Source organism: Argentina anserina, chromosome 2 (assembly GCF_933775445.1).
Source record: "Argentina anserina chromosome 2, drPotAnse1.1, whole genome shotgun sequence".
Lineage (NCBI taxonomy): Eukaryota > Viridiplantae > Streptophyta > Magnoliopsida > Rosales > Rosaceae > Argentina > Argentina anserina.
In genome coordinates, this window is record NC_065873.1 from 3,254,990 (window position 1) to 3,268,764 (window position 13,775).

Consider the following 13,775-nt stretch of genomic DNA (forward strand, 5'->3'; position numbering starts at 1 on the left):
GACCTTTACATAATGTACAATATTGTAAAGTTTTTAATCTTAGTAAGATCCTTCTCTATAAATTTTTTGTTCTATGTTCTTGTCTCAACTTTACATTCTCCGGCCTCTTGGGAACTTGGTGTGCATGTTTAATCGATTTTTGTCCATTGTATGTAACTAGTTTTGGGAACGTGGATTGTTGCCATAAATTTTTGGCTAACAGAAATTTGATGAATCGAAATGTAAGAAACGTATGGCATATTGTATTCTTCTTGTTTTGAGATCTTTCGTACATGTACGTGACAATTTTTGGAGATTGACATTGAGTTGGAAAGATGTAAAGAAAACTCATTTTGGTGCATATTGGAGAGGTAAATGAAGTTGGTGCATAGCATCATCAAAAGTGCGGACGCATATATTGGTACTAGCAATGTAGACTACTAGCAGATATATCACTTGTTGAAAGTAGAAAGTAGAAAATGTTGGCATATTGGCTGCTTCAAGAGAGTCAAGACTTGAAGGACCTCACCTCTTCAATGAGAGCAGTTAGATCCGAGTACGATGAGCCACCCTCTTCAACCGCGCTCCTTGCGATCTCTCCTAACGCAACAGCTTTGCATCTTATTTTCTCAGCTTCATCACCATCCATGATTTCAGTCACAGCCTTCTTAATAGCCTCCCACTTCACACCGGCTTTGCTCTTCACAGCACCATCTGACGTCTTTCGAGAACCCACAGAAACCCCAATCCCAAGTATCTGAGTCACCAACTTCTCATTGTAAAACTGGTCTGCAAACAACGGCCAGGTGATCATTGGCACCCCAGCAGTCACTCCTTCTAGGATTGAGTTCCACCCACAATGAGTGAGAAAGGCCCCAACTGCTTCATGTTGGAGAATCAGTAGTTGGGGAGCCCAACCTCTTATAATAAGTCCCTTGCCCTCCATTCTCTGCTCAAATCCTTCAGGTAACCACTCTTCTTTATCATCCTTTTCTTTCTTGGCAACCCAGATGAATTGATGTTCTGAAGCCTCAAGACCTAAAGCAATTTCTGTCAGCACACAATCACTGAAACTATTCAGACTTCCAAAGCATACATAAACAACCGAATTAGGTTTCTTAGAATTAAGCCAATGCAAGCACTCATGTACTTGATCATCTGAGCCTTCTCTTCCCCTTGCCGATTGATCATTTTCCGCCGTGTTGCATAAGGATACCGGGCCAATATGCCATGATTTCCTACCAAACGCCTTCCTATAGTGATCTGCATAATCTGGTTCAAGTTCATAAAAGCTGTTAATGATAATCCCAAAACTCCTTTTCTCAGTCTCTCTACACTGTTTGAGCAATTTCAAGATCTCTGTCTCGTCATCTTGTTTAATATAAGATGGTAACTCGTTTCTGGTTATGATGATCTCGTGTGGGAGATTAGGGAGAACAAAAGCTTCTGAATCAGATGCAACCTTCATATGAGGTTGGTAGAGCGTCACACTCATTGAAGCACACAAGGGGAAGAAACCAGGTCCTTGAAAGATGAGCCTCGGAATCCCGAACTTGGCAGCAAGATCCGTAGTCCAATGAAACAAAGAGCTTGAAACAATGCAGTGAGGATGATATTGGTGTAAAAGCTTTTCTATTTGTTGTTCAAGCAATGATAGAGCTTTGAAGAACTTCTCCGCTATCTCTGCGGTTTCACTCCAGTTAGAACTTTCAATTCCTTCGGGCAACCCAACTTCAGTAGAAGGGAATTTGATAAGAAGAAGTTCAATATCTAAACCCGAACTTCTACTTGTTTGGATTGCTCTGGTGAAGATTGGTGCATTGGCTGGGGTGGTTATTATGGTGGATTTTTCTCCACGTGAAGCAAAGAGTTTTGCTATATCTATGAGGGGTAAAGTGTGGCCTTGACCCATGAATGGAAGGAAGAAAATGTGAAGCTGCTCATGAGTTTTGGTCTCCATGAATCAATTTGTAAGAGATCGAGTATATAGCTCTTATGTTCACAACAATGGAAATATGACATTATAACGTAGAATGATTGAATATTTATAGTCTAAGCTGCAGCAACTGCCGTAGCTAAGACAAATTTCAAGATAAAGACTCGGGTGGCTAGACTTCGTTGTTGTGTTCTTGAGACAATTGGGTAAAATAAATTAGTGAACAAGATATATGTAGATAAACGAATCACTGACTGATCGACAAGCATAAACGCATCTAGCTTGGTTTTTGATAATCAACAGGTTACATGTTCCAAATAGAGAGTGGAATTGAAGCTTCCCTGGCCGGTGCAATCATAGCCGAATAGAACACGACTAGAAGTTTGAATTGAATCAATTGATATTAACATGCATGAGAGTATAGACAAGCACAAAGTGTCCTAATAGAAAGTCGCACAAAAGAAACTTGAAGTGATTGAAACCCGTATCCGAAAGTCTGTGAACTCATCCAACTGCATGTCCAGGCTACTGGTTGACTGCTGGCTCATGCGCACGTACCAATCAATCAACTGAACAAGGATATATACATGAATATAGAGCTTCAAGAATAAGATCCAGAATTCAATAAGCTGATTAACTCCTCCTCGAAAGCTAGCTAGCTAAATTCTACTTACGTGCTTCATTCGTCTTTGAATCTAGCTTCTCATAATAATTGGTCGATCAACTTAATTCGTTTTCAATATTAATAAGTAGAGACTTGATAATATCTTCTTGAATCTTGAAAATGCTCGAAGAACACAAATAAATTAAGGTACGTAGGGACGTAAAGGCGGGATACATTTCTTCCCGGAGGATCTTTATTCTGGGATTCGGTTAGCATTATCCTCAGGGACAAAAAATACAGTATCTGATCTCTTCGAGTACGTACGTGCGTCTCCGTACAGCCCGTACTTGCATGCGTATCGTCCAAGAGAGGTTTGGGCCTGGGTTTATGTCTATGTTTGGGCCTAATAATATTTATGGCCCAACGATCCACCTTCCTCCCACGCTATTTGACTTTGTTGCCTCTGCTTCCTCATTTTCTGGGCGTCTTCTCAACTCTTTCCCCCAAAGTGTCGCCCATTTTTCTGCACAAAAAGTAACACCGACCCTTGAGTTCCACCCAAATTCATACACCGATTCATTTGCCTTGTACTCTTCTCAATTTCTACAGACAATCATTTGTCTTTACTTTCTTGATCGGTTCATCTGTTTTAACAACCCAAATCAGTTGTTTCCTAGAAGCTTAAAGACCCAAGTAATTTCCATGAGCTGCGCATCATCAAACTTGCAAAGGGCTTACAAACTGCATTGCTTCAGTGAATTATGAAGAAGGTATATTTTTCATGTTTACTGAGGTGATTACTCGTCTTGCTTCATAGAATTTTCTAAAACCAAAAGCTTCTAGAAATTAAGAACTTGCTACTATTTCAATTAGTAATTGTGAATTTGTGATGGAATTTTGTCGTTATTAGTTTATTACATTGGCGGCTCCTCCCTTCAGCAATGTGTAAGAATTTTGTGGCTTATAAGTTATATATATATATAACACATGTTGAAGAACAATATATGCTTAATCTTTTACCATTAATCTGGACTTTTACAGATCACATATAAAAGCTGATTAAACCATTAGTAGATAAATCTTGGCATCTTAGTTGGTTCAACAGAATCAGGACCTTATGGACTTCAACTCTTCAATGAGAGCTGTTAAATCGGAGAATGAAGAACCACCTTCTTCAACAGCCCTGCTTGCCATTTCTCCAAGCGCTTTAGCTCTGCTTCTCATATCTTCTGCTTTATCACCCACCATGATTTCAGTCACAGCCTTCTCTATGGCCTCCCTCTTCACATTGGCTTCGCTCCTCGCGCTTTCCTCCTCAAATGTAGCCCACTTTTCAGCCCCTACAGCAACTCCAATCCCAAGTAACTCGGTCACCAGCTTCTCATTGTAGAACTGCTCTCCGGTCACCGGCCATGTGATCATTGGAACCCCAGCAGACACTCCTTCAAGTATTGAGTTCCACCCACAATGCGTGACAAAGGCCCCAGTTGCTTCATGCTCAAGTATTAGTAGTTGGGGAGCCCAGCCACTTATAATGAGTCCTTCACCTTCCATTCTCTGTTCAAACTCTTTAAGCAACCACTCTTCTTCATCATCGTGTTCCTTCCTCACAACCCAGATGAATTGCTGATGAGAAGCCTCAAGAGCCGAGGCAATCTCTATGAGCTGACAATCACTGAAAATGGTGAGGCTTCCAAAACATATATAAACAACTGAATTGACTTCCTTTTTATTAAGCCAATCAATGCACTCATGTACTCTATCAGCAGAGCCTTCTTTTCCTCCCCTTGCTGATTTATCTTCTTCTGCCTTGTTGCATAGAGAAACCGGGCCGATATGCCATGATTTTCTGCCCAAAACATTCCTATAATGATGTGCATAATCTGGTTCAAGTTCATAGAAGCTGTTAACGATGTTTCCATAGCTCCTCGTCTCAGCCTCTACGGATGCTTTGACCAACTTGATTAGTTCTGTATTGCCATCTAGATTGAGGAAAGCTGGTACTTGGTTTCTTGTGGACTTGATCTCATGTGGGAGATTAGGAATAACAAAAGGTTCTGTATCAGATGAAACCTTTATGTGTGGTTGGTAGAGTATCACACTCAATGAAGCACACAAGGGGAAATAACCGACTCCATGAAAGGTGATCCTAGGAATCCCAAACTTGGCTGCAGCATCTGTTGACCAATGATATAAACTGTCTGCAATAAGGCAGTGAGGATGATATTGTTCTAAGATCTGCTCTACCTGTGGTGCAAAGAGAGTGCTGGCTTTGTAGAGCTTTTCCTTCATCTCTCGGTTTGTAGCCAAATTAGCATTTTCGATTCCTTCTGGCAACCCAACTTCAGTAGATGGAAAATTGATGACAAGAAGGTCAATATCTAAACCCAAACTTTTGCTTGATTGGATTGATTTGGAGATGAGTGGAGCATTGAAAGGGGTGGTTATGATGGTGGATTTGGAACCATGTGAAGCGAAAAATTTGGCAGTGTCTATGAGGGGTAAAGTATGGCCATGAGCCATGTAAGGAAGGAAGAAAATTTGGAGCTGCTGATCTGTTTTGGTGTCCATGGGAACTTGCAAGAGTGTTGCTGCTATTGCAAAAGTAAAGTAAAGAAATGTTGTCCTCTAAAAAAAAAGGTAATGATATGGTGTAGAATTTGAAAAAGCAAAGATTGAGAATTAATTATGTAAGGTATTGACTTTCCTAACTGAAAAAAATTCCAAGATCTAGCCTTGGGATGAGAGACTGTTGTTAGGTACCAACTGGTATAAGTTTGCACTGCAATAACTCTCTCAGTTTGGTTACAGTAGCCCCTTGCTAATGTTCAAATCTTTTTTCTCTTGTGAAGTTCCCTTGCACATTTTTTTTTTTGAAATAATTTGAATTTTCTATTGATACCAGTGCACAACTCATGAATGCTGCTATCTGCATATAATTATTATTTTTAGTATATATATATATATATATTCTATTTCTATCTGTTGCTTCACTTTTATATTGGCTATTTTGTTTGTTTTTCAGTAGATACATGATAAAATTTCAGTCTTGGAATAAACTGGAATAGAAATAAAGTGGAGTTTATTTAGCTGCATTTTTGTTAGGATGTCATTTGTCCAGGAAATTGGCAAACCATGATGTTGTTGACTTGTTGCTGAAGGAATTTTGGTAATTGAAAATGAAATTAAGTCCAATAGTTGTGATGCCTCCATGTCGTTTGGAATAGTAAATGAAAAGAGCAGGAAAAATTCGTAGGTTTCAGCAGGAAATGAAAAAGGTTTCAACAACAGCAATGTGAGCATGTTTATGAAATTGCAAACTTAAATTTCTCTATAGAGAGTTTGAGTATGAAGGTGATCAACTAGCTTGTAGTTATTGTATGTGGAGATTTATTACATATTTTGATTTAATCCACATTTATCCTCAGGATTTGTGTAGTAAACCACTGGAGATAAACATCCGAAGCCCTTCGCCACGTCTTTTGCAGTTATCTGGGTATGGTTCAGGTCAAATGTATCTTCAGGTAATTACATGAGCTCAGTCTTACCTGCATACAAGGTTTCCATGAAGGAGGTCAGTTTATGTTTACCTGTTTTCTTCCAGTCTATCGATCAATTCCACATCCTTTCACACTATCTGTAACAAAGTTGTTTCTTATTCCTTTTTGGAAAAAAGTGTGATGATGGAGAAGTAACTCTACTTATATATTTGCTTGTGAAAGACTTGTGGTGATGAAGAGGGAATTGATTGGTAAGGCTCCGCTCAAAGGACTAGTAGCTAGAGCTGATTTATAAAAATTCGTTAATTGCTTTTCTACGGGGCACAAATTATTGATCATTGATTATGAACATATACTTCAATGAAGCTGAAATTTTTGTTTGCTGAGGGGATTACAAAACGACTTTTAGAAATAACTTTGGCAGAACTGATTTATACTTACTTAAGTGGCAGTATGCTGCTGTATCTTATACTTGTTGTCTTTTGGAGGGTTTATCTGGCATATAGTTAAAATATTTGATGCACATATCATCATTCGGTTGATGACTTCTGTTCAGTTTCTGCTTAAGATATTAGTGCCTTACTGACCTGAAAGTCCAAAAAATGGATTTTACGGGCATATCAGTTATCACATGTCTTGAAGCTCAATAATTATCATAAATTTGAATTTTTACAAGTTATGCATAGGTGTGCAAACAATTCAAATTACTAGATAGAAGTTTTCCCACTTAAAGGAGAAAAAGTTGGTATCTTCGCTATTTCAAGATTATCAAGGCCTGAGAGACTTCAACTCTTCAATTAGAGCAGTTAAATCTGAGAAGGATGAACCACCTACTGCAACGGCTCTCCTTGCGAGCTCTTTGAGTGCAAGAACTTTGCTTCTCATTTCCTCTTTTTCAGGACCAACCATTAATTCAGTCACAGCCTTCTCTATGGTCTCCTTCTTCACACTGGCTTCACTTTTCACACTATCATCCTCCCATTTTTCGGCACCAACAGCAACCCCAATCCCAAGTATCTCAGTGACCAACTTCTCATTGTAAAACTGATCTGCAGATATTGGCCACGTGATCATTGGCATCCCAGCACACACTGCTTCAAGGGTTGAGTTCCATCCACAGTGAGTGAGAAAGGCCCCAATTGCTTTGTGTTGAAGAATCAGTAGTTGGGGAGCCCAACCTCTTACAATCAGTCCGTTTCCCTCCATTTTTTGCTCAAATCCTTCAGGCAACCACTCTTCTTTATCTTTCTTTTCTTTCTTTACAACCCAAATGAATTGCTGTCGAGATGCCTCGAGAGCCAAAGCAATCTCTAGGAGCTGACAATCACTGAAATTGGCCAGGCTTCCAAAACATATATAAACAACTGAATTGGGCTCCTTGGAATCAAGCCAGTTCAGGCACTCATGTACTTCAACTGCTGAGCCTTCTCTTCCCCTCTCTAGTTTGTCGTTTTCTGTCTCGCATAAAGACGCTGGACCAATATGCCATGCTTTCCTGCCAAGCACCTTCCTATAGTGATCTGCATAATTTGGTTCAAGTTCATAGAAGCTGTTAACTATAATCCCATAGCTTGTTTCATCAGCCACACTGGATGCTTTCACCACTTTGATGAGTTCTGACTCACCATCTAAAGCAAGAAAAGGAACCAACTTGTTTTTTGTCATCTTAATCTTATCTGGGAGACCAGGAACAACAAAAGATTTAGAATCAGATGAAACCTCCCTCTGAGGTTGGTGGCGCATCACACTAGTTATGGCACACAAGGGGAAAAAACCAGGTCCATGAAAGATGATCCTTGGAATCCCAAACTTGGCAGAAACCTCTGTAGCCCAAGGAAACAAAGAATCTGCAACAAGACAGTGCGGACGATGTTGTTCTAAAATCGGCTCAACTTGCTGCTTAAGGAGATTGATGGCTTTGAAGTACTTATCCGTCTGCTCTTGGTGTCTACGCAAGTTAGTTCTTTCAATACCTTCAGGCAACCCGACTTCAGTAGATGGGAATATGATGATAAGAAGTTCAATATCGAAACCTAAACTTTTGCTGGTTTGGATTGCTTTGGAGAAAAGTGGTGCATTGACAGGGGTGGTTATTAAGGTGGACTTCACACCACGTGAAGCAAACAGTTTCGCTATGTCTATGAGGGGTAAAGTGTGACCTTGAGCCATATAGGGAAGGAAGAAAATGTGAAGCTGCTGATCGGTTTTGATTTCCATGGGGGCTTGCAAGAGTAGCTACAATCACAGGAAACACAATAATGATGATGAAGCAATGAAGAAGTGAAGAAGTAGAACTGGAAATGAGAACTTATAAGGTAGAAAGATTGGGTTATAAAAATGTAAGGTAGCTGCAAGATAGAGACTTGGGTGGCAAGACATTGTTGTTGGGTACGAAGAGAAAAACATTTGGCTGCAATAAATTATGTAGTGTAATTTGGGTAGAATAAAAGTATCTTATGGCAAGATGAATCGGCAGGTTTTTGTAATCTGAGAAATCTGTTTAGTCCTTTATTCTTCTTCTGGTGGCTTTTGATTGAATCTGACGTTGAACTTGCTTACATCAGTTGATACACTACTTACCAGTCACTAACTGTAATAACCCTAAATTTTAAACAATGTTAGTTTGATTTGGAATTCTATAAAATTTCGAATTTTATTAGAATGAACGTATTTGGTTGCGACGTTAGTAAACGAGAAACGGAAACGTTCTCGGAACGTTTAAATTGAAAAACGTTACATTTCCGTAACGTTTATATCGACTTTTATTCCGTCGATCGGTTACGAAAACTTCCTTCACGAAAGTTGTAGAGCTCGTCGATACGAGTGCGTGGACATGTGACGCGTTCTAATCGGACGACGTACGTAAAAGTTATTAACGACGGAAGTTAGTTTCTGATTTTGGGAGGGGGTATAAAAGGAAGTTTTTTAGCTAGGGTTCCCATAATTGGAAACCCTTTCGTCTCTCACTCACCCCGCCTCCCTCTCCCTCTTTCTCTCTCTCTCTCTCTCTCTCTCTCTCTCTCTCTCTCTCTCTCTCTCGGTTCCCTCTTCCCTCCGAGTCTCTCCCTTCTCCTCCGAGCGTCGCTCCTCACCGCCAGCAGCTCCGACCTCACCACCACGACACGACCTCCCCACGAGCAAGGCGCGGTCACCAGCGACGCCGTGACTCTCGGATGCAAACGCAGGCGGTCCGAACCAACCAAGGAACTTCAACGACTTCAATTCGTGTTTTAGGTAAGGGTTTAGGTTAGTTCGATTGTTGGATTGCTTGTTGATGTAATTGTGAATGTTTTGGGGAAGTTTTGAAGTAGATCGGAGAGGGGGAGCGGAGGAGAAGAAGGAGGAGATACCGCCGCCTAGAGGCGGCGCGTGAGGAGGCTACGAATGGCCTAGGGGTGGTCGGAGGCCGTAGAAAGGTAGAGGAGGAGGAGGGGGAGAGGTTGGGCACGGCGGTGGCGTCACACGCTCCGTGGTTGGCGTCGGCGCGTGGGCCCCACGCGCGGCCGGCCGGAGGTGGCGCGTGTGCCACACGGCGGCGCGATTAGTTTTGACTGAAAGGGTATTTTGGTAATTTACTGTGTAACGGTAAATGTAAATGTAAATTTTATTTATTACGGTAAATGTAATTAATTTTTACCTTCGGTAAATGTAATTATAAATTACTTTCAGTAAATGTAAAAAATAATTTGTAAAAGGGTAATTTAGTAAATTTTATTTACTGAGTTGTATTTACATTTAAATCGTACGTACACGTACAGAAATACGTATTAATATTTATACGTACATAAATACGTATTAATATTTATACGTACAGAAATACGTATATAATATTTATACGTACAGAAATACGAATATAGTATTTATACGTACAGAAATACGTATATAATATTTATACGTACAGAAATACGTATAAATCGTATATTTGTACAGTAACCGTGAATAGTAACAGTGAACAGTAATTTCGTAAAACCGAAAATTGCTGAACAGTAACCGATTATTACTGTTTCGGCATTTAAAGGTTTACAAAACGATTCTAAATGCTTGTCTTATCTTTTCAAGGTGATCGCTAAATCGAGGAAAGGAATTATCATCGGGAATTGTGGAATTACGCTCGAGTCGTTAAGGTGAGTAAAATCTCACTGAATTACGAATCTACCCTCGTGGTGATTCAACATTTTTGCAAGTGTGTATCAAATGAATTACAACATGTATATAATTTAGTGGACTACATATATATAGTATAATGGTAATAAGTACATATTATATATATAGTTCATTAAATTACGTACTGTTATTAATTCATTAAAAATAGTCATTTCAGTGACGGAAAATTGTGCATGAGTATGTGATTTAAATGGTACAATATGACGTGAGAATATTGTACGTAATGTTTCAGGGGTTTATGAAATATGACATGTATAGGATATAGTGGACTATGTATATATTGTATAAATGGTAATAAATACGAATATATATAGTTTTCTATAAAATATACTGTTATGATTTCTATTGTGGTGATATCGTGAAAGTTTTAAAACGTACAATATGATGAGTGATTATTGTACATGATTTTATCACGGAGAATGTTAAAAAAATTGTGATTTGTCTTCGGACGTGATGTGTGGTACAATATGATGTGTGATTATTGTACGTGATTTTTAACATTGAGATTGTTAAAATGTGAATTGTCTTCGGACCTGATTTTTGGTACAATATGATGTGAGATTATTGTACGTGTTTGGCAAATCGGAACCTAGCCTTTGGCCGGGCGAAAGTTACGATACAATTAGAGCTCTAGTCTGTCTGCCTTAGTACTGCATGCGAGGTAACGGGTGGTTATCTGCTCATGGGTACTCGGTGTATTTTGGTTGTTGGGTAGCGGGTGGCTATCCAATATCAACGGTGTATTACGAGAGGGGTAACAGATGTGTACCAGCGTTCTTGGTACCCGTATTATAAATGCATTGGGTAACCAGAAGGGTTACCTAATTTCCTCATGAACGTTTTATTTCATATTTCTTTGGGTCAACCAGATGGGCTGACGAGTGACTCATGAGGGCATTTATATTTGTTGTTTTGTGATCTTTCGTATATTTTGATATGCGAATTATATTTTGATTTTACTCATACGAGCTGTAAAGCTTACCGGGTTTGTGTTTACAATCCCGGTGCACCAATTCGATGGTGTAGTGGATGACTCCGCAGGTGTAGATTAGCGGGAATTGACGGACCGCTCAGAGAACTTGAAGTGATTTACCTCCAGCTTGTGTGAGGATTTTGTGTGACTATTTTGTGAGAGATTGTGAGGATTATTACATTCCAACTTACGTAATGTAAATTATAAATTTGGGTTGTAATAATTGGTTTTCTGAGTTGTATTGATAACTCAGTGATGATCCGCTGTGCACTTAAATGATTTCGATTTTATTGAGATTATTTTGTGTTTAACGACTTTAGAATTTTGAATTTTTAAACTCGAAATTTTGGGGTCGTTACACTAACCATAAGTCTTGTGCTTTTTAAACCATCTCTTGGTTACATTTTTTTGGTTTATCTGCAGGAAGCTTTATGCAGATTTTGTTTTGAGGAAATATGGAGTCGTATTTTGTCCAGAGCATAATGGTGGTAGATTGTTGTTGTTGGTATTTTGTAAACTGCAGATTTTAAACTATCATTACTTCACTCTGTTGACAGATACATGCACTTTACGAGAACATTGAAATGACAACCTTCATTGATGTTATTTTCTGCACTATAAAGTGTCAAATTTTAGAGTTGGAAGTTTTTCCTTCAGTTTCTTTATATTCCAGCATATATAATTCATGCTCTTTGGGAGTTCTTGCCAACGAATGGGTGCAATCTGCTAATTGACATAGGGGAGTGTAGAATAGGAATCTGCTAATTGACATAGGGGAGTAGAGGATCCGGTTAAGTGTCTTTTAGGTCATTATGGTCGGACTCAGATCCTCTACTCATGAGAAACTATCTCATATTACCTCATGTTTCAATCATGTCTGTCTATTTCAATCTAGCGGGCGAGATTAACTTCTCTGTTATTAATTTGTCACTTGAAAATGTAGGAGATCAGTTCTCTAAGCATCTCGCGTCTCCCTCCACGACTCAGAAGAGAGAATGTGTATGAACTCAACCCTACATTCCCAGAAACCATTGCAATTTTGCATATATGAGAAACATGGTCTTCACTTTGAGTTGTATTCTTCTTTTATTTTTTATTGAAAGTTCACCAAAAACAAAACAAAAAAGAGAAACGTGGCATTTGATCAAGGTAGTGGGTTTATTAGATTTAACCCTAGATTTAATCAGAGATTGAATAATCCTTCCATTGGTATAGTTAGACAGTGGACACCAATTTAAGAGAGATCGAGTAATATATCCTTCAATTGGGCACCTGTAGAGTTGTAGTTAGTTGTGGGATGAGGGTTTGGGCGATTTCTTTCTAAAAGAACATTGACCAATTTTCTATTTATATTGATTATTGAGGACAATGCGCTCTTCTCCGTCACGGTGAAGAGATGAGGGAGGAAGAAGCTTGAGATCCTAGTTTGTTGATGATAGAATTGCGAAGAGAAAAATACATCTAAACCCTAAGTAGCACGGATACAGACACGATTCGATATGTAGACACGGCATATATAATTTTTTTTGGATACGGACACGTGGCACGTTAATTAAATATTATTTTAATATATATATTTAAAAAAATTATTTATAAATTTGAAAGTATTTAGATTTTTAGATGTATATATATGTCAAAGTGTGCATTAAAATGATGAAAACATAACTTGTTAGAATGACTAAAGACTTGATAAGTACATTGGATAACCAAAGTTCGAATCCCACTACAAGCATTTTTATTTTGAGTTTTTTTCACCAACAGTCCCTCAACTCTGGTGTACCTACCAATGTGATACCTCAACTCTTAATCGTACCAATGTGATACCCAGACTCTAGTATTGCTATCATTGAAGTACTTCCGTTAGTTTTTTTTAACTTTTCCGTTATCTTAGTGACGTGGCAGGTACGTCAGGCCCACAAAGAGGGTTAAAAGACAAAATTAACCTTATCTGAGAGGAGCAATGTTTTTCCCGCCCTTTACCTTGAGAAAGACACCCAACAATTCCAATTTTGGCGCCAATTTTCCCTCCATACTCCTTAATTTGTGTCTCTTATCTAAACTAAAGAACTACCGCCAACCAGTCGACCACAATCTGATAAAACCTAGATCAATCTCATTTTCTATTTTTACCCTAGCACTTGTTAAACTAACAGAATAAATATAGAAATTTATATGGAACATCTCATTTCCACAATCTCATAAGAATATAGAAACACATAACTTAACGAAATTCAACTACATGTACCATTAGTTCTTACAAGCAAAAATCATGACAGATCAACATAAAAGGTGGCAACTAATGGTACTTAAACATGTATTTGAATTTCGTTAAGTTATGTGTTTTTATATTCTTATGAGATTGTGGAAATGAGATGTTCCATATAAATTTCTATATTTATTTTGTTAGTTTAACAAGTGCTAGGGTAAAAATAGAAAATGAGATTGATCTAGGTTTTATCAGATTGTGGTCGACTGGTTGGCGGTAGTTCTTTAGTTTAGATAAGAGACACAAATTAAGGAGTAGAGAGGGAAAATTGGCGCCAAAATTGGAATTGTTGGGTGTCTTTCTCAAGGTAAAGGGCGGGAAAAACATTGCTCCTCTCAGATGAGGTTAATTTT

The 13,775-nt window shown here is 38.6% G+C and overlaps 3 protein-coding genes across 3 annotated transcripts; all 3 read right to left on the bottom strand.

Annotated features, from left to right (window-relative positions):
- Positions 1-326: 326 nt before the first annotated feature.
- On the bottom strand, positions 327-2,012 carry LOC126783412 (UDP-glucose flavonoid 3-O-glucosyltransferase 7-like). Its single transcript, XM_050508877.1, has one exon. It carries the CDS (start codon positions 1,937-1,939, stop codon positions 488-490), a length of 1,452 nt encoding a protein of 483 aa, XP_050364834.1. The 5' UTR covers positions 1,940-2,012; the 3' UTR covers positions 327-487.
- A 1,497-nt stretch (positions 2,013-3,509) lies between these two features.
- On the bottom strand, positions 3,510-5,152 carry LOC126782301 (UDP-glucose flavonoid 3-O-glucosyltransferase 7-like). The gene has a single exon (XM_050507519.1). The coding sequence runs from the start codon at positions 5,088-5,090 to the stop codon at positions 3,627-3,629; it is 1,464 nt and encodes a 487-aa protein (XP_050363476.1). The 5' UTR covers positions 5,091-5,152; the 3' UTR covers positions 3,510-3,626.
- A 1,318-nt stretch (positions 5,153-6,470) lies between these two features.
- Positions 6,471-8,512, bottom strand: LOC126782302 (UDP-glucose flavonoid 3-O-glucosyltransferase 7-like). Its single transcript, XM_050507520.1, has one exon. The coding sequence runs from the start codon at positions 8,234-8,236 to the stop codon at positions 6,788-6,790; it is 1,449 nt and encodes a 482-aa protein (XP_050363477.1). The 5' UTR covers positions 8,237-8,512; the 3' UTR covers positions 6,471-6,787.
- Positions 8,513-13,775: the final 5,263 nt, after the last annotated feature.